Genomic DNA, 24,123 nt, shown 5'->3' with positions numbered 1-24,123 from the left:
TTTGTGGTGTTCTTTATGTAATTTTAAAGTAGAAAAGAGGATTAGTAATGGAGAAGTTAAAACAGAAACTGAAGTTATGGATGATCTACAAAATGAAGGATTTATGTATAAATTCCAACGTGGGTAATGTCAAATCACGATGGAACAATGAGTCCCAAAATTAAGGATAAACATGTAGAATGGGAAGTATCTGATCATTTGCCACATGAAGATGTTCTGGAGTCTTCAGCAGGAAACCAGTACAAAAGTTCAGTTGGAGTTGCACAGCAAGGAAAGGAGCATGAAACAGTGGCTATTCTGATGCAGTCAATGTTGTGGAATGATAGGCCAATGAGTTCTCATATGAAAGAGAAATGGATGACGCAGGATGTAGCTGAAATGTATCACAGGAAGACATTCTGGAACTTTCTGTAGAATGCCCACTGAAAACAGATAGTTAACGTGCCCTCAAATTTACAAGAAAATTATCTAAGGGGAAGAGTTGCTTGATTTAGCAGAGATGGAGAGACATGTTAAGATCAATGAAAAAAGTAAATTACAGAAAATAAACAAGACCCCAAATATTAGAAGTTTGATAAAAATAGATGAACACAGTAATCAAGACTATAAAAGAAATTCATGTGATATAACAGAAGTAAATACGATATATTACTGTGCAGCTAAATTAATAACAGATAAAGTCTTATGAGAACAAATGCAGAGCAATAAGGGAAAGGATGGGAAGAAATAAAACACCATCATGGAAGCATCAAACAGAGAAAACTATAAAGGAACTGAGACCAGAAGTGTCACTGTTGGAAGAGTTTAGAACAGATCAACAAAAACACTTGGAAAGATAGATGTGATAAAAGCAATGTGGAATATCAGGATAGACCAGGATCTGTCATACACTACTGCACATAATAAAGTAAAGATATCAGCACAACCAGAAAAACGTACAAGATACGCAGATAAACATACAGGAAAAGTACAAAATAAGCAATTTATTGATGACCCAAAAACGTTTTATTAACACCTCTACTGAATTATCAAGTCACACAGACAAACTTACACATTTATATAAAAGCAATCAAAACCATATTAACAGGTGCATATTTACAGTTATTATACATCTCCTATATTGCTGTACATCTTGTATTCTAAGGAACATTATGTAAATTATTTAATCCCTGATTTCTCTTGAACCTCAATCCTCTTCCAAAACATTTTTCTGTATGTATTGTTTCCACAATTTCCTTTTTTGTGTAATTGATTCCTACCCTTTCCTAAACATCCCACTTTCTAAATTTTATCCTTGTTACAATATTCACTACTTCAAGTACAGTTGGTTTAGATTTTGGCCTCCATTTTCTAGTAACTGCTTTTTTTGACAGATACCAGAATTAACTTAATATAGCCTTACTATGTCTAGGCAATTCAGATCCTGTATCCCAGATCAAAAAATCATTTCTTTAGTTACACTCATTTGCTCACCCAATATTCCTGACTGAGTACTTAGTCTGTAGGTTTTTTTTTTTTAATTTGCCAACTCATTACAACTCCTAAAATGCATGTTCCCTATTAACCTCTTTCTTCCCTACCACACCTCCAACATTTGCCATCTACCTGAAGAAAAAGTCTTTAGAGCCTACCTGGGATATAAAAAAAATCTATGAAAACACTTCCTGGCAAAAATCCTAGATTTTCTGGACTTTGTTGCATATTTGGGGGGGGGCATACATATGCCCTTCCATTGTTTTTGTGTGAATTGCATATCTGACCTCTGTTTCCAATCTTTTCGGACCTCTTTTGATTGATTCCTGTAGTTAGTAGAGCATATAAAATATTGCATAATAACAGCTTCTGTTCTAGGTTCAATTAGAAACTCAACTGGTGCAGGTCTTTCATTAAGGATTGTGTTTATTTTTTTTCTGTTCCTCAACCCCAGTAAACACATGTTCTACCATCGCATTCCACAATACAGTAGACTGCTTTGTTCTGCATTCTACCATCCTCCAAATCTGCTATTACAATGCTTTCCTGCACAGAATCAGTCTAAGAAGGAACTAAATACTACGACCCAGTACACTGATAGATCCCAATATCTCCACAACAGCATCTGTTACCTTATCACAATTTCATTCTGTTCTGCATCCATCACCATATTTGGAAGTGTTTTTACACTGCTTTCATGTATGCTTTTACTTCTGCTAGCCTCCATTTTGGAGTTCTTCCATGCAACAGTGACAGCCCTCTGGCATCATCTGGTGCTGAAAAAAAGTAGGGGAGGTTCCATGATGCCTTAGCCCTGGCCAAATTTCCACTAGTAATACGAATGCCACCTCCTCTCGCCCCTAAAGAGAAGCCAGTAGCCTGGTGGGACTAACCCAATCAACAAAAGAAACAAAAATGGTAAGGAATTGGTTTGCAATTCCCCCTTAAGGTCAGACAGAAAAAGATAGGTCTATACTGTTTCTCAGTATAATATTTTGTCAGATCACACTGTCCAGGTTATAAAAATGTTGAAAATGTTATTGCTACAACAGCCAGTCTAGTGGTTTGAAAGCCACTGTTTACTGTCCAGGTAGATTTTAGATCTGGTAATGCTCTGATATAGCAGCTCCAATTTGACAAGACTGTTCATATTAAAGTACTACACTTCAGTTCCTGGGGACTTAACCTGGAATGTTAATTATAACCATTAGAATCAAATAAAAGGAATAAACTTATACAGAGGTTGAGGTTTTTATGCTTCTTGCTGTTTGTGATTCAGGTACTTATTTACTAAATTACTGATTATCTGTTTAGCTAATGTTGGATTTCTGACAAACTGTAATACATCTATATCAATATAAATGTACACATACATATATCTAATATATAATGTATAGTTACATCTCAAAACATCTAAAGCACATTTGACCGAAAAGTTTTTCAGAGGTGAAAAACACAAAGCAAAAAAAATATGAAAAGCACATTTGACTGAATGCTCATTTTTACAGCGATAGTCAGCAGGACTGGGCAAAGAAGATGAATGTTTGTCTGAAAAGATTATAGTGGTTGGTGTATATGTCTGAGTGCTTGCAGGTTAAGGCTAGTGTAGGGGTTAGGTGAGGGGCTCAATTTACTGTTTTGTATGTTTGGTTTTGGGTGTGTTCTGTATCCTTTTGTCTTGTGTAGCAGTACTGTTAGAGAAAAGGTTTTTAGTAACAATGTGTTTGGTTAGGATTAGCACACACAAGTGTCCACTTTCTCACGTGCTAAACCTAACCCCATCTCTGCACCTAACGCTATTACATTACTAAAATGCCTTTTCCTAACAGTATCACTACCAAGACATTTTGGGATGTATGTTTTGTCTTTCGGCTTTTCCCGGTTAGGGGTCGCCACAGCAGAACTCCGGTCTGCTAATGATTGGCAGTAGATTTTTACGTGCCGAGTTGCAGGCCCTGACGCACAACCTTCAACGAAGGTACGCCCATTCACGCACGTCTCCACACAGAAGACGCTCTAGCTGAGAATCGAACAGGACAATGTCTTATTGTGAGGCGACAACGCTACCGCAGCACCACCATTTTGGGATGTATGATGTACGTTATTTTTAGTTGGACATAATTATTTATTATTTTATGTGATGACATGAGTTCAGTGTTTTGTGCTTTGTGTTTTTTTAAGATATTTTAGAGGGTTGATATTTTGAGCTTTTGATATTTTAATGACAATCATGTGTGTGTGTGTCTCTGTTATATTTATCAATTTTAATTTTTTTCCAATATTTTATCAATATTTATTATTTATTCTCACCCCCCAATACCAACTCCTCAATCCCCCACCTCCACCAAGAACACACATCCCTTCAACCTGGAACCCATTCCCACTTCTACTACAAAAAAACCTACTACTCCAACTAAAACCTAGCCGGAACGCACTCGGCAACCTCCCTACAACCTTGCTAAAACTATATGCTGACAGTATAGCCCTTCCCATTTCCATCTTACACATCCACCAAAGAAGCACATGTCCCATCCATCTGGTACCAAGCATACATCATCCCACTACATAAAGGAGGCAAAAACACTGACACCTCCAATTTCAGACCTATAGCTATTCTTTCCCCTCTTTCAAAAATCCTGGAGAAATATGTCCATACTCATCTCATGTCATATCTTAACCTAAACAACCTTCTTACCCCATGCTCAGAATGGCTTCTGCCCTGGCCACCATGACTGCTCTCAGAACTATTAATCATGCTTGCAACTCTGGTAAACTTGCATCTTCCCTGTTCCTAGATGTAGCCAAAGCTTTTGACACTGTCTCCTACCCCTTTACTCTTAAACTCAGCTCTCATCTCTCAACCTCTCAATCTCCTCCTTAGCCTGGTTCTCAAGCTACCTCTCTGAATGTAAACAAGCCGTTCAATGGAAATCCTCAACCTCCAACTTTCAACACCTCCCCACTAGGGTCTCACAAAGTTCTGTTCTAGGACCACTTTTCTATATGTTTATTAACAACTTTCACCTTGCCATTCCTGACTCATCAATAATCCAATATGCAGACAACTCAACTATCATCTGCTCTGCCAACACACCCTCCGACCTACTCCTAAAAACTCAGTCAGCTTTCTCAAATACAGAATCTTGGATGAATAACCATCTTGCCCTAAATGCTAATAAAACTAAACTGATGATCTTTTCCCCCTCAAGGAAATCCCAAACAGACAAAAATACTTTCTCAATAATCAATACTGATAACATCCCAATCGAAATCATATCCAATACCAAGCTCCTCGGCATCATCATTGACGAGAACCTAAAATTTGACACCCATATTCAATCCTCCATTAAAAAACCCACCAAAAATTGGGACTTCTATACAGGCACAATGGCTCCCTTTCCCCCTTCACCAGAAAAACCCTAGCATCTTCCTACCTTCAACCCTCTCTTATAACATGCTGCCGCCCTGTTAAGCAATCTCCAAATTGGCCTGCAATCCAAGCTTGAGTCATGCTGTAACAAAATAAGCAAATTTGCTACCAAGTCAAAAAACTCCTCCCACCAATGCCACTCTCTCCATACTCTACAATGGCTAGAACTTCCAAATTACTTGACCTTGCTCAAACTCACTAATGCCCACAAGCGCATCCCACAAACCCACTAGCTGCCCCTCTCTCTCCACCGCACTAAACTCCTACATCCCTAACTGCTCACTCAGATCAGAAAACCAAAACCTCTTACAGATTCACAAACCATCATGACCACCTTGGCCACCTCTTTCTTTCCTACTCTATTTCTAAATTATGGAACTCTCTCCCACCTGATCTTCGCAACACACAGGACCATACTAAATTCAAATCTCTCTTTCTCGTATCTTACTACCAAGTGAATATTCACACCCTACTCCTCGACTTAATTTCCCCCTCTTCCCCCTCAGCCATTAAACCTCCCCACTCTCTCTGCAACTACTACTTCTACTTTCAACCCCATTGTTACTTTCACCTGCTGCACCCAATCTTCTCCGTCACTCAAACTTTTCCTTAACTTACAAAATAAATAAACGAAAAAAAAAAATTCACATACAATAATCATTGGCTGTATCAAGAATGTCTGATTATTGTATTGCATGCTATATGTTCCCTGTGAATTTATTGTATATTTTATTGTACATTTTTATTGTATGTTACTTTATTGTATGCTGCATACTATCTAGAACTGATTATATATTTTATTTCTATGTAACTTTTCTCTGGAGCTTTTCTCCCTGGGCCTCCACTGAAAATGGGCTCTTCGTGGCCCAGTGGACTTCACCGGTTACCAAAGTGAAAATAATAAATAAATCATTCTTGAAAGGCTGCCTGCTATGGTGCCAGGGAAATTATGATTTTAAGTTTTATTATTTATTTACAACTGTTAAGAATGCTAACTTTTTTCAATATTAATCCTGACTTTTCAAGATTTTGTATATGTGGAGCATCAACCTTGATTACACTAAGCAAGTCAATAAACAGGCCTCTCCTTAACTGTTTAAGATAAAACTGGAGAGGAGGCTTTCCCACTGTCGCACACAATGATATTTTTTCTAATATGCGCTCACGTATAGACTACAACGATCAGTGAAAGCCGTATTTAATACAGAGGTGTACAATTGCTTCTCTGATTATACCCACAGTGCAACATATGGAGCACGTAGATTCCACTCCTAAATCAGTGAGAAAATCTGTTATCACCCTTCAGACATAAGCATCTCACTATAACTCGCTTTTTATATTGAGGTTCATATGTCAGAACCTTATTAGACAGTGACACATACACACACACACACACACGTCACTACAGAACCACAATGGAAACTTTTGACAGCTTCAAATCTGTAACACCTTTTATGCTGCCACACAAAGAAATAAAACTGTGGCAAAGTGAAGGTCAAACAGTTTTTAAAACTGCTGGCTGATGAAAGTTGGTTTCACTTCACTTCTGGCCACTGTCTGTCACAACCCTAATTGTATTACAGCATTTAAAGCTGTGGCAGACTTAGCACTGCTACACTTTTTTCTTTAACTGGCATCTAAAATGCTCCACAATTACAAAGAATCACAACAGGGTCACTTATCATAACTCCAGTATATTATATGTTGTATGTTCTCAGAATGGACTCCAAGATTCACCTCTGGTTACATGGACATCCCAATCATAATCTTCAGAGTCATAAATGGATGTTGTATAACAATTGAAAAGCTAAATAGCACTTCACTATAATTAGCTGATTACATTATAACAGAACAGTTAGATGCATGCCCACACCCCTAGCTCTTCCACTGAAGAGCAAAAAAAAAAAAAAAAAAAAAAAAAAAAAAATTACTATAATAAGCCAATGGCTATAACAGTTAGATCCATCCCTCCCCCACCTCTTCCATTCATCAGCAACAAAAAAACACTACTGTAATAAGCCAATGGCTACATTGTACTGTGTTACAGTTAGATCCATGTCCCCCACCAGCTTCGTCCATTGAAAGAGTAAAAAAAGGTCGTTCCTTCTACTGACATGCCCCTCCCTCCTACCTCAGCCATTCAGGTCCCATTTCTGTGCGCTGCCCTGACCATCCTTCCACAGTTTATTAATGAAAAAACAAAAAGAATGTCTTCTTTTAAACAGTAGCAAACTGCTTACTACAAATGCAGTACACAGTTTCTACAGTTTATATCCTGCCTGGACAGAGTGCTATGGCTCTCATTTTAATTGAAAAAAAAAACAAAAAAAAATATTTTAAACTGCAGCCAACAGTTGCTACCATTTGTACCCTGCTTGCACAGTGCAATACAAACTGCTTGCTGCAAAGTAGCAAGTAGTTGCTACAGTTTAGACCACACACAGAGCACTACAGCACTCTGGTTTGACAGGTATTGTACTAGAGAGATCTGATTGGCCGATTACACCCCCCCCCCCCAACACCTTGTGCCTGGTGCAGTTGCCCCTCTCGCCCTACCTATGCCACTAACATAAAACAGTTGTGATTAGAGTCCAGTGCAACCCCTTTTAAATACATGTGGAGTTTTAGCTGCCCTTTGTGATAACTTCAGTTGGGGGGGGGGGCAAGGTATGTAACATTATAAGGTCTAATTTTTAAAGTTGTTTGTGATTACTGCTGGAGTTTTCTTGTGGCCGCAGTGTGTGGCACACGCGACTTTTAAAATGATTACTGATGCAACTTTGTTGTGACTCTTGTCTTTGTGGCAAAAAAGTTCAGTTTCATTTATAACGGCCAACTTTACACCCAAGAATTGCGCCTATAATAAGCTTGTTATACTTTGGTTCTTGCTTATGTACCTGGCTAAAATACGGTTACTTTTCTCTCATACTCAAAGTAAACTTCCAGTGCTCCATGTATTACAATACTGATTTATTTATTTCAGTTCTTACGTTAGTGGCCAGTTCTAGGTTTTTCACTAAGATTAAATGCAGAAGCTACATTTGTGATAAAGAAGCTGTTATGAATCTGGCCATTAATTTGTCTGAGTCAGGCTGAAAATGACCTGACTTTTGACCACCACTTTGCCTCCATTGTACGTAAGGCTTTCTATATGGCCCAACTCATAAATAAGGGTATTTCATCCAGGAACAAGGAGGTCATAACATCCTTGTACTCCTCCCTTATCAGACCCATTATTGAGTACAATGCCCCCTTCGGCATGTACCTTGCCAAGCACATGCAGCAGTTGGAGAGACCACAGAGGTTCCTGACCAGGTAAATCCAGGGTCTCAAACACCTATCCTATACAGACAGGCTAAGAGCCCTGTCCCTCTACTTAGTCTCCTACAAACTTCTCAGAAGTGACCTGTGTCTGGTATACAAGGACATTCTAGACCCAGCCTTGATGGAGTTGTTGCATATCCGTAAGACAAACTCCACTCGCACAACCCACACGCAAGGCCTTAACCTGGTCTGTGACATTAATAGAACTTGGTGGGATAGATTTCTGTCCCATAAACTCCCCCGTCTGTGGAATAGACTCCCTCTCTATGTCAAGCAGAGTACCTCTCTAGCCCTCTAAGAGGAACCTGGATGACTGGATGGGAAAAGGAAATATGCCCCTGGGATCCCACCTGTGTCCCTGCAGGACAGGGAAACAGGAGCTGACTGCGTGAACATGGGCTAAATTCTTGGCTACGCTTATTAGTGCCTCCGGGCCAATAGTGTAGTATCATCCTATAAACCTATGAACAAGTGGATGGGACACCGTAATTTCATACCAGGGATAGAGCCCACAACCCTCCTGGACATGAGCAGTCATTACTAAATACAGTCCTAGGTACAGACTAGAGTATCTATGATATTGCATTGGGATGAAACGGCTAGGCTTGAAATGACCTCCAGGTCGATAGCCTAGTAACCTCCTATGACCCAATAGGCAATCAGTGTCAGTCTGGTAAGGACTTACATTTAGTAGTGCATGAAACTGATTTTCTAGAAATAATGTCAGTAATATGATTGGACATTTCTTTTTGCAAATTTTATCAAATGCCATATTCCATTTCAGTGGAATAATTTACTCACTGTACCAAAGGAATGGAGAACAGCACTATGTACTACAACTTCTAAACAGCAAGCCTAATGCTGATCCAAGACTTCACACACGTACTGCAAGATGACTAAGGAAATTGCAAATGGAATGCAGGCAAATAAAGTTTTTTATAGCCAGATCAGTTTGGCTGTTTGCAAACCAACAAAGGTCTCATTCATGGAAAGTTCAATGTGAAAACTCTGTCAGTGCAGTGAATCAATTTCTGTCTTGGGGAGTAATGACTGAGGTCTGGAAATGTACACTTAGATCTTCGCACAACTGAACTCAAAAGGATGAAGTATCTTTCAGCAGCTCTCATGTGTGAAAAATTAGTGAATAGAAGACCCTAAAAGAGACTGGAGGTATTTTTGATGGGTCAAAACATACCCTACCCTGGGGATAGATGGTAGCATCAGTGTATGTCCTACTTACAAGACAGGGAAGCAATCTAAGCCTAACCTTCAGCACGATGATCCAGGGACAATCTACAAAGTGTGGTGCCTCACAAGTACAGCTTAAGTTACAAATGGGGAGGGTTGAGCTAGTCGATGGCATTGCTGCAAAAACAGCATGCAAGGTCACACAGTAATGTGGCACGGGGGATTTGTAATTCTCCCCAAAAGTCCAAAGTTGGGACAGTTTCTCTCTCCAAAACAAAAAGTCAATAAACTCTGTGCAACAGTCACCTCTCTTGGAAAACATGTATTATTTTCATACAAGAAAATCTGTGTTATGGAAAATTAATTGATAGCATTTACTGGTTCACTGAAAAACTGTGCAAGAAACATGCACTCATTGTAATCCACACTTCAGCAAAGTCTCGGATCTCACAATGGAAGGAACTGTCCATCTTCAAAAGCTGGAAGGAGTATGCAGAATTTGTTAGCACAAAGGTGTTATCAGCGAGTCCAAAAATGGCTTAGCACCAGCTCCTGAATGTTATACTTCAAAACCTTTTCTCTGCAATGTGAAAGAGAGCATTAAAGGCAAACTTCATCTATTTGGCATGGACTACATGGAGAAGACAGGTCACAAGACGTTTAGTGAAAAACTGGAGCAAAATCTTAAAGAAGGGAAGAGAGTCAAATAGGCTTGTTCACACAAACCAGGTGATAGTGAATTAGAATTTGGTTGTAGTAGAAATGATTTTGCTGAATAAACTAGACTGTTTTAAGTCAGGATAATAGTGAGTGGCACAAAAGGGCAAGAATACAGGAAAAAGTACGTTAGGGCTGGTACCTTAACGTACCCATGCCATACAACTCAACCAGACTAACCATATGTGAGCTTACACTGCTGACCTTGTAATATATTCTTATAGTCACACGATAAACAAGGTATTACAAATGTGAACTTGAAACAGCCTTAAACATGTAGCTAACATGCTAATGTTTGGCATGAACATTTTTAACCACCCAGTGTAAAACAACAAAAGTTGTACTTAGTGTAAAAACAGAGGAAGCTATGCCATCACGGAAACTGATTTCTGTAGAGTTCTTCTGCACATCCTCTGCATTTGGGTAACCCTTCTCAGTGGCAGTTATTGTTTGAAAAATAAAACAGTCATGTCATCATGTCGTTATACCACAGCAGGATATAATTGCATTGTTACAGTATCACCTCAACAAAGCTGCACTTTGAGTCTAATTATTGTGCCACCACATTCCATCACTACAGCGCAATGCAATCCTGCCATAATATGACTCATAAAACTGTTAGTAGTATGCAAGTTATAAGAACTGGAACTTAAACCGAGAACAAGAGGCACAAATTTTTGCGTAGACAATTTATTTTCCGCTTTCGTCATTAGACTTCATCAGAAAACAATACATTCAACAGTAAAAAGCTTTCAGTTTAAAAATATCTGTAAGCCAATAGAAAGAACTTCTTCATCCCACAATTAAGTGGCATCACAAACAACTTAAAGACATACACTTCTGTTAAAAACTATTTCTTCAGGTGAGCCCTGTGGTTCTTTAAAACACTTGATGTTGACTACATCATTCAACCCTGGTGCTTTGCCAGAGTTTAACTTAATCTGCCACAGTGCTTCTATTTGTTCTAACTCGGTCTTAAAATCGCCACCCCTTATATGAAGTGTTCCCTGTTCCAGAACTGAAACCAGGCACTTATAGTTAGGACACTTCAAAGTGATTTAAAAAAATGCATTTCTACCATCCTTCTTTTTTATGCTATAGTAGTGCTCTTTAATCCTGGCACACAGAACTCGGGTGGTCATACCGATATAAAATGCAGTACAATGAGAACATAACCCAATGTGCACCACACCTTTGGTTTTACAGTTAAAATAACCAGACACTGGAATAATGTATTGCAAATGGGCAAATTTACAAAAGGTCCCTCTAATATGTACCTACAAATGTAAAACTTCCACATTGTGCACGACAAATGGTGTGTGTGTAAAATAGTCCTTTTCTCTGTTTTTTCACCCTCTCAAATAATGATTTTAAATTATAGTGATTTTTATACACAAAATGGGGGTGGGGTGGGGGGGCAACCGTCGCAAAAAGGTCCTGATTCCCTCTAACATTTCCATCTGTCCTGTATAATGCGCCTCTTATCAATCCACTGTCCAAAGTCATGTTGAAGTTGCAAAATATTTCTTTGTTGGACTTGTTCAAGACTTTGAAGCCACTATAAGGAACTTGTAATATGGGAAGTTTAGAGTGACATCCGATTGTCCATGACATACTTAGCTGTACTTCATAATTTTTCTTCATGGTAACCTCTTTCCAAAAATAGTGAACAAATAAAATCTATTTCATTAATAAAATCACTGTCTTCACTGGTCATTCAACTGGCCCTTGGATATATAGTCTTTCATAAATTGCGGATGAAAGCTTATAGTGTAGGCAACTGTTAGTAAAAGTTTTTTTTTACAGTGAACCCTGCTTACAAATCTCTTCAGCACCTTAACCCATTCTAAAGTGACATCCAAAAAGTTAACCTTTAAACCCACATCACCTAAAGTAAATCTTAAAAACTCAGAACCAGAATTTAAACAGTCTATAAACTCTTTCACCTGGTTGAGGTCACCTTCTAAGATGAAAAACAAGTCATTGTCAAATCTTTTAAAAAACAAAACATGATGTCTACCCATAATAGGCTCCAAAAATGTGTGTTCCCACCATCCAACATTTGTGAATGAAGGGGCAGTTTGGAGACCCCATAGCAACCCCTCTGTTCTGTTTATACACCGTTATTGTACACAAAAAAAATTGTTTATGAGAGACCATCTATCAAATCACAGCAAAAGTTGCACTGGTCATTAGGTTAGAAAATCTCCCAACATATTGTCTTACATATTCTACTCCTGTTTCATGTGGAATACACGTAAAAAGTGATATCACATCAATGGTGAACAAAATATGTTTTTGTGGGTCAAATGAGAGATGTTATTAAATTTCCTGAACTGTTCCAAAAACTCCCAAGAGTCCTGTAAAAAATAACTAATATTAGTGACTAAGGGGTTTAAAAACTAATCGACCATAAGGGAAATTACTTCTGTGATGTAATTAGGCGCTGAAACAATAGGCCTGAATGGAGGGTGGCTAAGGTCTTTATGAACCTTTGGTATTCCAAAAAAAACCCTAACTTGGGATTCTCAATGTTACAAAAATCATAAGATATTTTGTCTAAATTACTACTCATTAAACTGTCAAACAAAAAAAGAATAAATTCTCCAATAACATGTTAATACATCACTTACACTGGCTGCCTCACATTCAAAGGTGTTACTTAACACAGCTTCAATACTATGAATATACTTGTCTTGATCCATCACTACCAAAGCACCACCTTTGTCACTTTTCAAAATTCTAACCATACTGTTGGACTTTAATTCATTCAGAGCAGATGTTTCACTTATAGTTAAGTTGTAACATTTACACCTTGTTTTATTATTGTCCAACTAACTTCTAATTTGTTTTTCACAAGTATTCTCAAACACTTTCAAAGTATGTACGAAAGGTGGGTTAAAACAGGATGGTTTAACATTTACTTTCACTCTTTTCAACATCTTAAAATGTAATTTAAGTTCAAGTTTTGTGTAGTTTTTCATGTTATCCCACCACTGTATCACTAGAGCACAAAACAATCCTATCATAGTAATACCTCATCTAACCATTACAGCAGTATGCAACAGTTATCATCCTACCATATCAGTGTAGCGATGCAATCCGGTCATAGTAATACCTTATCAAACTATTACAGCAACATGCATCAGTCATCACACTACCATATTACTACAGCAATCCACTGCAGATGTCCTGTTGCAGGACTGCTTCATCACAGTACTACTACATCAATATTCTGTGAGTCTCATAAAAGCAAAACCTTATTACACCACTAAAGCAATATGTTTACAGTCATCAAATCAATACAGCAATCCAATCACAACATCCTGCTAAAAGTCGTATTACACCATTACAAAATTGCACCACAAAAGCAGTAAATTAACAGTCCCATTACGGACCTATCTGATTACTCCACTACAGTGGAAACTGAACCATCCTCCAAGAACACTATCTCAAAATACAGTCCAGCAGTATGACAACAGGCTCTTTACATTACCGCGTTACATGACATCAATAAAGTCTCATTTACCGGCATCTTATTATACCCAGCACATTACTGCACATCTTATTATACTAGCACATTACCACACATCTCATTATACCAGCACAGCAGTATGACAACAGGCTCTTTACATTACCGCTTTATATCAATGAAGTCTCATTACACCAGCACATTACTGCACATCTCATTACAACAGCACATTACTGCACATCTCATTACACCAGCACATTACTGCACATCTCATTACACCAGCACAGCAGTATGTCACTGCACCACATTATACCTCTCAGAGAGGTACCACCTGCACCACAGAACTACCCTCATTATTCCAGTAAAGTACAACATCAGCGTTCTTGTCAGGCATAAAGCCCAGACTGCAACCCAGCCAACCTGGGTTCAAGCAGTGGCTCAGGTGACTGACAGAGCAGCAGGGAGGGATGGGTATTACCATCCTGATGTGGGTTGGTGGATGTATGGGAATCTCCTGTGTGATATAATAATCCTGCTTTAGTAAAATTATACGGATACTTAGGGACTGGTAGAAGAAATACTATACTCAAACCAAACAGTTAAGTGCCTTCCATCCTACTTTTCTTTACAAAGACTTCAAAAGAACTGACCAACACAGACAAAAACATTCTTTAAATAACAAAAATAAAACAATCATGTGCTGAAAAAGCACCAATGAATGCCACCAAACTAAATGGGATCAATTAGCCACTTAAAAACTTCAGCTTGAGAACTGAACTAATTGAAACAGCCTCATTAAGCCCACAGAATGTTGTTGCATCTAATTTAAGTTGCCATTCTAACTATCTTTTGAACAAATGTGCATCAGTAAAAAAACAAAAAAAAAACAAAACAAAACTGTCATCTTTTAAAACCTGATCAACAACTAAAAAATTAAAACAATGATCTTAATTTGTATTAATGTGCCTATATAAGGCATCTATTTTTTTTCCTTACATCAAGCAGTTAAATTTGAGTTTTAGACTCTCTTCCATCACCCCCATAAAAAGTAGTGCAGAAATCACACAGTGCTAAATATACGACTGTCCTGCTTAAACAATAATAAAAGCCATTAATAAAAATGGTATGACTGTTAACTTGAACTAGATTTACTTTCTTAATATGGGCATGAGGACCAAAAGCCACAACTATACATACCTGGATGACATCTTTATTTTATGGCATGATACTGAGTCTAAGTTAACAGACTTTTTAGATTATATTAACAATACTTGTGAATTCTTAAAGTTCACTTGGCACTTTGAGTCTGACAAGATCAACTATTTAGATGTACAATTGATTAAAAATGTAGTCAGTGAACAATATGAATCGAATATGTTCAGAAAAAATACTTTCAAATATGTGTTTGCATTTTCAAAGTTGGCAACCCATGGCGCAGAAAAAAGCTGTTATCAAGGGGCAAATGGTTTGTCTTGCAAGGATGATTTCAGACGATGTCACTTTTATCAAAAATTTAAATTTTAACTGATAATGTTTTTATGACGTGGATACCCCTTGACTTCACAGAAGGGATAAAAACAGATGTGTGTTAAAAGGGGTTTACTTTTAAATCACAAAAACCTACTTTACCGAAGACCGGAATATCGAGAGCGGAAGACTGAAACCACAATATACAGAATGTTTGTAATACTGACTTCCCAAAATATAAAAAAATACAATTCAAACATAACCCTCCCACTATACACCACAAAACACAAACCAAAACATATCAAAAATCAACATTGTCAACTAATCAATGTTAAGCAGGGGGGCATGCCCCTCCTGCTCTCCCCCATGTGGGGGGGGGGCTGCGCCCACCACACCCCCTGCAAATATTATATAGAAACTCTGAGAACGCACTACAGTGGGGGAAAGGTAAATTTCCCAGTCTCCACTGTACTGCAATATCCATAGCACATATCTCAACGCTTTCAGAGACACGTACCTCTGCCTTACCTAAACACCTACATCCTACTAACACAAACACATCCACTCACGCTCACTTATCCCGGAATGGGAATAAACACTCACACAATTTACTAACAAACACACAAACTCCATACTCAACAATAAAACCTTACTTGACCTTTGCTTTACAACTCTGGAAAAACTTCAACCAGTACATGCAACATCCGCCATGTATATAACTAAAAAGCATCACTTCTTAAAGGGATACAGCACTACTCTCTAAACACACAATACCTACATTCACAGATTTAGTATTCTCCTATTCGATATGCTGTACTTTCAGGATTTTCAGAACTCGGTCTTCCAGTCTCTGTACCAGTCTTCAGTAAAGTTTTCGTGATTTAAAACTAGGCCCATTAAAAGACACAATGTTTTTATACACTTATTTTATCTCATTCTGCCTCTGTAGAATTAATACAAAATGATGATATGATGACTGGAATTGTTTAGGGGAAATTTAGTAGAACCTTTGTCATTACTTATACAGTTGATAGCTGTTTGTCTTTCGGCTTTTCCCGGTTAGGGGTCGCCACAGTGGAACTCCGGTCCGCTAAGGATTGGCAGTAGATTTTCACGAACGCCGAGGTGCCAGCTCGATGTCCAACCTTCAACGAAGGCACGCCCGTTTACGCATGTTTTTTGAACGCCACCCAACCGCGGAGAGGACATGCAGACTCCACACAGAAGGCACTCCCTGCACTCCAGCCGAGAATTGAATGGGAGAACCTTTTGCTGTGAGGCAACAACGCTATCGCTGCACAGTAAGACCATAAAACAATGGATTATTAGAAACTGGAGTGTTTTCAGAATGGACAGTTCCCTCATAGCCAGTTTGGGTGATTAGCCTTTGTTTTCAGGAGGGACAGCTCCTTTAAACAGCTTCTTAAAAGGCCTGCTAACTTTAGTAAAGGGAATTTTTTTCCACTGAAAAAACTGCAGGTATGTACAGTTGTGGCTATTGTTACTCATGCCTACATATTAAGAAAGTAAATCAGGTTCAAGTTAATAATCATACCATTTTTATTAATGGCTTTTATAATTGTTTAAGCAGGACAGTCATATGTAGCACTGTGCGATTTCTGTCTTGCTTTTTATGTGGGGGTGACAGGAAGAAAGTTTAAAACTCGAATTTATGAGCATCTGCTAGATGTAAGAAACAAAAAAAAAACTACAAATGCTTTATACAGGCACATTAATACAAATCCAGACCATTTGTTTTAGAGTTTTAGTTGATTAGGTTTTAAAAGATGAGAGTTTTTTTTTTTACTGAGGCACATTTGTTCAAAAGAGAGTTAGAATGGCAACTTAAATTAGATGCAACAACATTCTCTGGGCTTAATGAGGCTGCATCAAAAACTTCAGCTTGAGAACTGAACTAATTAAGTGACTCATTGATCCCATTTAGTTTGTTGCCATTCACTGGTGCTTTTTCAGTATATGACTTTTATTTTTGTTGTTTAAATAATTTTTTTGTCGGTGTTATAGGAAGTTCTGATGAAGTCCTTGTAAAAAAATAGGATAAAAGCTCTTAACTGTTTTGATTCAACTATTTCTTCTACCAGTCTCTACAAGTTTCCAGAACATTTTACTGTAGCAGGATTATTTCTTGGGTTTGTTCAGTCTTCCTTTGGTCTTCTTGGTCTGTGTTTTGTAATCTAATGTGTGCTCCCTAGTGGAGACTGGGGAACAGCACACTGGTAAGCATGTTTAGAAGAAGTGTGGAACATTGCTGGAGACATGGCTAAGGAGGTGGGGTGATATGCTGCATGTTTTTCTTGCATTCCTGCCCCCTCAGGCAAACCACTAGATCCAAGAAAAGAGTGGAGGAAAAGTAGGTAGGTCATAGCAAAAAAAAAAAAAAATCTGGATGGATGCCAAAATGTGCTGAGTCCTTAGATACCTAGTGTCTACGACCAGTTCCAGCGATACTGACTTGTACATGGGGTGGGGGATGGGCAAGGGGACAGCAATAAGACCTGGTGTGGTCGGGATACCAGGGTACTTGGCTGACACTAATGAAGGAAGGAGGGGGAATAAAAAACATGAATGCTCTTGTCACACCATTGTCTTGTTACATTATTACAGCAGTAGCAGTCTTAGCATACCCACTCCTTACTATACCAAAAGAGCAGTCTTTTCAGACTACTACAGCAGTATTCCACATATTACTGCATCACCTCAGAGCATTTACAGCTGTACATTGAAAATCTCATCACAGTACTAGCTCATTATACTATAACTGTGGTGCACTTCGTCTCAGAACGCCAATTCATTATACCACTAGAGCGTTATGCCAGCAATACAGTCACAGCACAGTCTTATCTAGTCATACAACTACAATACAGTAACAATGTGGAGAATGTGCAGCAGTGCCACCACTATAACATTACAGTCATACAACTACAGTACATTAACAATGTGGAGAATGTGCAGCAATAATACCACTACAACTTTTCACTAACAATACCATTAGAGCAGTCTCATGTTGTCACACAGCTACAATACAGTAATGAGCAGAATGTGCAACAATAATACCACTACAACATTACACTAACAATACCATCAGAGCAGAGTCTCATCTCGTCACACAGCTACAATATAGTAATGAACAGAATGTGCAGCAATAATACCACTACAGCATTATGCTAACAATACCATCAGAGCACAGTCTCGTCACACAGCTACAATATAGTAATGAGCAGAATGTGCAGCAATAATACCACTACAGCATTACGCTAACAATAACATCAGAGCAGTCTCGTCACACAGTTACAATATAGTAATGAGTAGAATGTGCAGCAATACCACCAACTACAGCATTACGCCAACATTACCATCACAGCAATCTCATCACACAGCTACAATATAGTAATGAGTAGAATGTGCAGCAATACCACCAACTACAGCATTACACCAACATTACCATCACACAGCTACAATATAGTAATGAGCAGAATGTGCAGCAACAATACCACTACAGCATTGCGCTAACAATACCATCAGAGCACAGTCCCATCTCGTCACACAGCTACAATATAGTAATGAGCAGAATGTGCAGCAATACCACTACAGCATTACGTCAACAGTACCATCACAGCACAGTCTCATCTTGTCACAGCTACAATATATTACAATGTGCAAGAATACAACTACAGCCGTATACTAGGAATACTGATATGACATAGCCTTATCTTCTCACAGCTCCAGTGCATTTACAATGTACAGAATGATCAGCAGTAGACTATATCTGGTCATACTGCTACTGCTTGCAGCAGGCTAACAGCCTGATCACCACAGTACCTCACTACACAACCCCCCGCAATACGTTAAAAGCTTTGTCACATCATCATCGCCTCATTAAAGCACTGCAGCTGCATGCTTACAAGTCACTTCAAGCCGCCTTTTCATTGTTATCATTCCAAAGTATGCACGACTGTCTTACCGGTTGTAGTATATAGACACACTGTAAGATTTGGGATGATCATTTTGCAGACATTAATGAACATATTGAGGTAAGCTGTGGCTGTGAATTACCCAACTAGTTTCCTGCAATGCCTGAAACTTGTGTCACAGCTCTAGCATGATCCATACCCCATGAAACAAAGATAACTATTAAGACTGAATATGCAACAGAGTTAAACAACTGGACTGCTTATATTAATATATGGCTAGACACTGAGTATCGAATATTGTTATTTCTGGCAGTCTAAGTAATCACAAATAACTGGCACTTACCTTTACTATAGGATGAAAGGCTGACTGGGTTGGTAGACACTTTTCCTCCTCAATCAAACCTGTGGCTACAAAGCTGAAACCTCTGAACAGCTGATGGGCTCCGGCACTGGGCGGCACTCCTGGAGAGTCTGTAAAGACAGAGAAGTCAACAAAGGACAAGACAATGCATACAGCCCCTCCCCTTAAAATAAAAAAGAAGTACACAGCCTATTAGGTCTTTTAACAATGATATTTAACACAGACTGAAAGTTAAGAACAAAAGCAACCTGTCTTTATATTTAAAACTAATGCACAATATTAACTGTACAAAGAGATGGACAAATTATACACAGCCTTTTCAGGAAATGCAGAACATTTTCCCAAGTTACAAACTTATATCGTAAGAAATAGCAAATAAATAACCAGAAAATTAAGCAGCATTAAGAATCTATCCCAAATAAGTCAGCAGATAAGACACTGACATTATATAATGTAAGTTAGCATTTCTCAAGATTGTGCAAAGGCCAGTAGTGTAAAATGGTAGAATAAACAGTCTAAAACACTCACCATGTAATTTTGTCAATGGCATTGATGACATCAGAGCTGTAACAAGTAGGTAAAAAGGTTTGTGGGGTACAGCCCCATTTGTATGTTACAAGGGGCCTCAACATGGAAGCAAGTACCAATGTATTGTGCATATTGCAGCTGTGTGTACACATGTGCAATGATGAAGTCAGTGAACAAGCATGGGTGAATGAAACTGCTGAACACGTACTGGTAAACTGGTCTGAGCATCTAAATACTGTTCATAAAGGAATTGTGTAAGTAACACTAGATGAGAAACTATTCTCACATGATCAGTTTGGTAAAGCAGAATGTTGTCTGAAAAATTAATCTTTTTCTAGCCAAGACCTGTGGAGCTTAGGGATAAAGCCGTAATTAAAACGTAGGAAGATGACCCAAGTTTGAATAGCATACCAAGCTTGCTGGATTTGAAAAAGCCAGGCAAGGGAGAATAAGTGAGGGATTTCTGGCTGCTTGTCCATCTGAGGGGGAGGGATATGGTGGTCCCAGTCAGGCCAACCTTCTCCCATGCAAGTGGAGGCTTGCATGACAACAGCTGCATAACTGGGGGTGTTCATTTACCTATCCAAATCTGGTGATGGCAACCTTGAAAGGCATGCATGTGGGAGTATGCTCACAGGAGGGCACAGAATTCCCCTACAATGATACACATGCCCACATCAGCATCAAGGGTGTGATTAGGGCCATATACAAATACCTTTATTGCCAAGATGTCAGCAAGGACACAAATACTTGCATGGCTGCCTATATGACCTTCTTCCTTATCTTCAAAGCAGATATCAGGGATGGGGGAAGAAATGGGCTGGGGTCATGGGGAGAGGCTTACAGTCAGCAGTTACAGTATGAAACAGCACATGGGGAAGAGAACTGAACCTCTATGACTTCATCTGAAAGTGACAAATGAAAAGGCAAAATCCTACTGCAGTGATTTAATCACTACAGGTATTCTATCCATAACATCTTTAAGATGAAGCACTTCATAGCTCTCCATGCTCATAAAAAAAATGTGTACTTGTTTCAGTAACAATGGCAACTCTAGTGTCTGAAGCAGGGACCCACAAAGAGGTCCACTACTGCTGTCATCAAACAGACACTTGGTAGTTGGGTCTTTCGCCACCATTCAAACTATCCATATTTTGCTGAGGGACTCTGGAGAAACAGTGGGTGGAGAAGTAGACGTAGATTTGAGGACAAAATCAACTGAAGAAATGTACCTTTTGGAGTTCTTGATGTGAATTCAGAGTCAAAGTATGCTGTATCATCTGGCTTGGCCACAATTGGTTTGAAAGGAGGCTTTATTTCCCTTCGAAAAAGTTTCTGTAAAATCAAGAATTCTTTTAACAAAATGGTCACTTTTAAATAAGCACAGACTTGCATCTATCACTGCACAAGCAAAAAGAGGTAAAAAGAGAACTGAAAACAATAAATATCCAATATATAGGCATAGAAAACAAACCCTGTTGCCTAAACTGAAACATTTCCTTAAATCAGTTAGAATTTTCTTCATGTCCATTAAACCTCTACATGCCTCTAACCTGTCACACAGATCAAACCACTGCACTGCTCTGCACCTCCTAAAATGGCTTGAACTTCCCACTACTTACTGTTAGCCAATTAAATTTTACTCATAACATCTTCCACTACCCAAATAACTGCCCTGCCCTCAAACACCTAGTTCATCCTATTCTTGCCCTCGATCACTAAGGCCCTCCACCAAAAACCTAATAAAAGTAATCAAATCCAATAATAGCTACGGAGATTCCCTATTCTCAAACCAAGTACTTAAATTATGGAATTCCTTACCACAAGCAATACTTAATACTCCCAACACAACGAAATTCAAACTACTACTAAAGGAACACCTCACCAACAACTGGTTTGCTCCTGTACCAAACCAGGCTGATAAAGTCTACCTCCAACACTTTCTTGCTACAACTTGCTATGACTCCCTAACTCTATTTAGCTTTACCCCTATACTTTTAGCTTGATCCACATTCAACCCATGTCTATTTCCCTGTTAGTCATATCATGTCACTCTCTGTCTTTCCAACTATATTTCATGGCACTATTCTTTTTTCAAGTTTTATTAACGTCAACTCATATACTTGAATTGTACACTATGCATTATGTATTCTGAATTGTATACTATGTTTTCTGTCTTTCCAACTATATTTCATGGCACTATTCTTTTTTCAAGTTTTATTAACGTCAACTCATATACTTGAATTGTACACTATGCATTATGTATTCTGAATTGTATACTATGTTTTATGTATTCTGTTATATACTCCATTTCACATATGTTAAAATGTTTAAAACAATTTAATTATTAACACTTAATTTAACTATTATTTAAGTTAATTTAATTAACTATTTAAGTTAACTTAATTTTTGTTAATTAATATTTAAATTTTTGTAAATTGTGTCATATGTCTCCCTGGGCTCCGCTGAAAATGGGCCATTGGCCCAGTTGGACATTCCCGGTAAACAAATGTAAAATAAAATAAATGAAATAAGTAAATCCCCTTTTTTATTTCTCCAGCATTTCAGATATTCTGACACTATCTCAAAGTGTGTTCCACTCCATAATAATGTTCGCTAAATCCTACACTTGCCCTAACTATACTGTAGAATAATTTTTCTCTGGGGTTGGTTCATATTTTGAAATAAATTTTTGAAAATGTTGGGGGGGGGGGGGGTAGATAGCAGTTTGAATGTATTTGACAATTTATTCTAAGCTGAGATCAGAGGTTGCAAATGGGAAGTCAGTCTGCAGAAAGAGATGAAAATGAGGGGATAAATGGGTTGGGGTGGCAAGTGATTTCATTACCCGATTCACTTCAGGGTTGGTAATTTATGCTAGAAACATGGAACAGGAGGGGCTGTGATTAACAAAAGGGTAGGCCGTTTACTAAAGATGGATGGACTCAAGGTCAATGTAGCATTTTTTTAAACTGTAAACCGCTCATGTTAGGCTGAACTAGCTCATTCCCTCCAACAGAGCTCTGAAATGTTGTACTGTAACTTTCAAGGGGTTGTGCCTAACCTTTCTGACAGAATCAAATTATGTCCTCACATTTCAAAGTACATAATCTCTGGAACCATAAAGGGTGATTAAGAAATGTAAATGGCAAACTACTGAGCACAAACTATGGTTATAGTGGTAATATTTTTGGGTTCCTGGTCAAACCAGATTTTATAAGATTTGATACCTAGAGGCATCGGTAGGATGCAACTGCAGAAACACCTGGAGGTGTCACTTGGCTGTAATGAGCTAGTGTATTGAGCTCAGTTGTGGATACCTTACTGGGTATACCATATAAAATGACATACGATATACTGGAAATGGTCACATAAAACTGTAACCAGAATGAAGAATAACTGTAAGGAAAGATTTCAAAGACTATAAACTACTCAAGAGGAGGAGAACTAGAGCGGACATGGATGCAGTGGATTATAAAGGATACGGAGGGGGTTTGCAATTCTTTAAACAAAAAGGTGACATGACTATTTTAAAGAAGGCGCCATGAAGAAATACTTGTTTTTGTAGAAAGGAGTGGTGGAGTCAGAAAATGCAATGAAGTAAAGGGTAATGTGGGGGGCTAGAATGAACTTGCAAATTCAAGATAGAGTGGGATAGCAATTTTAGGAGGTCAGTGTTGAATGGTAGGATGATGTGAGGATGTGAGAGGCGCAGTCAAGAGGAACTGGACAGCCTTCCAGGTTCAGCAAGTCAGGACCAGTGAACACCATTTTCAGCAGTCATTAACACTGCCCTTTCACCCTCTTGCCAAGTTACCATGGTGTTGCATAATTATATATATATATATATATACATATATATATATATACATATATATATATATATATATATATATATATATATATATATATATATATATATATATATATATATATATATATATATATATATATATATATATATATATATATATATATATATATATATATATATATATATATATATATATATTTATATATATTTATATTTACACACACTGGTGGAGTCTTGGGGCGATGGTGGGGACAGTCACCTGCAAAAAAAATTACTCTGGTTATCACTGAAAGTGGCATTCAGTTATTCAGATTCAATACATCAGGAGTTGTACAAATGTCAACTAACGAATTGACACGACTCCCATTCACATATCTTGGCCGAGACCTGTTAATGAAGTGGGGTAAAGGCTTCCCT

The 24,123-nt window shown here is 38.2% G+C and overlaps 1 protein-coding gene across 1 annotated transcript in view; it reads right to left on the bottom strand.

Moving 5' to 3' along the window:
* RPS6KA1 (ribosomal protein S6 kinase A1) overlaps window positions 1-24,123 on the bottom strand; it is a gene marked incomplete in the record, with an annotated part of 1,961,688 nt that overhangs the window by 257,513 nt on the left and 1,680,052 nt on the right. The window contains 2 exon segments of the mRNA XM_044084242.1: window positions 19,347-19,474; window positions 21,125-21,227. Of these exon segments, the coding sequence (XP_043940177.1) occupies window positions 19,347-19,474; window positions 21,125-21,227 (231 nt within the window).

Source organism: Protopterus annectens, chromosome 1.part1, assembly GCF_019279795.1.
Source record: "Protopterus annectens isolate FY-2018-M chromosome 1.part1, PAN1.0, whole genome shotgun sequence".
Lineage (NCBI taxonomy): Eukaryota > Metazoa > Chordata > Ceratodontiformes > Protopteridae > Protopterus > Protopterus annectens.
Note: the sequence above shows the minus strand (reverse complement) of the source record. Positions and strands in the feature narration are given on the sequence as shown.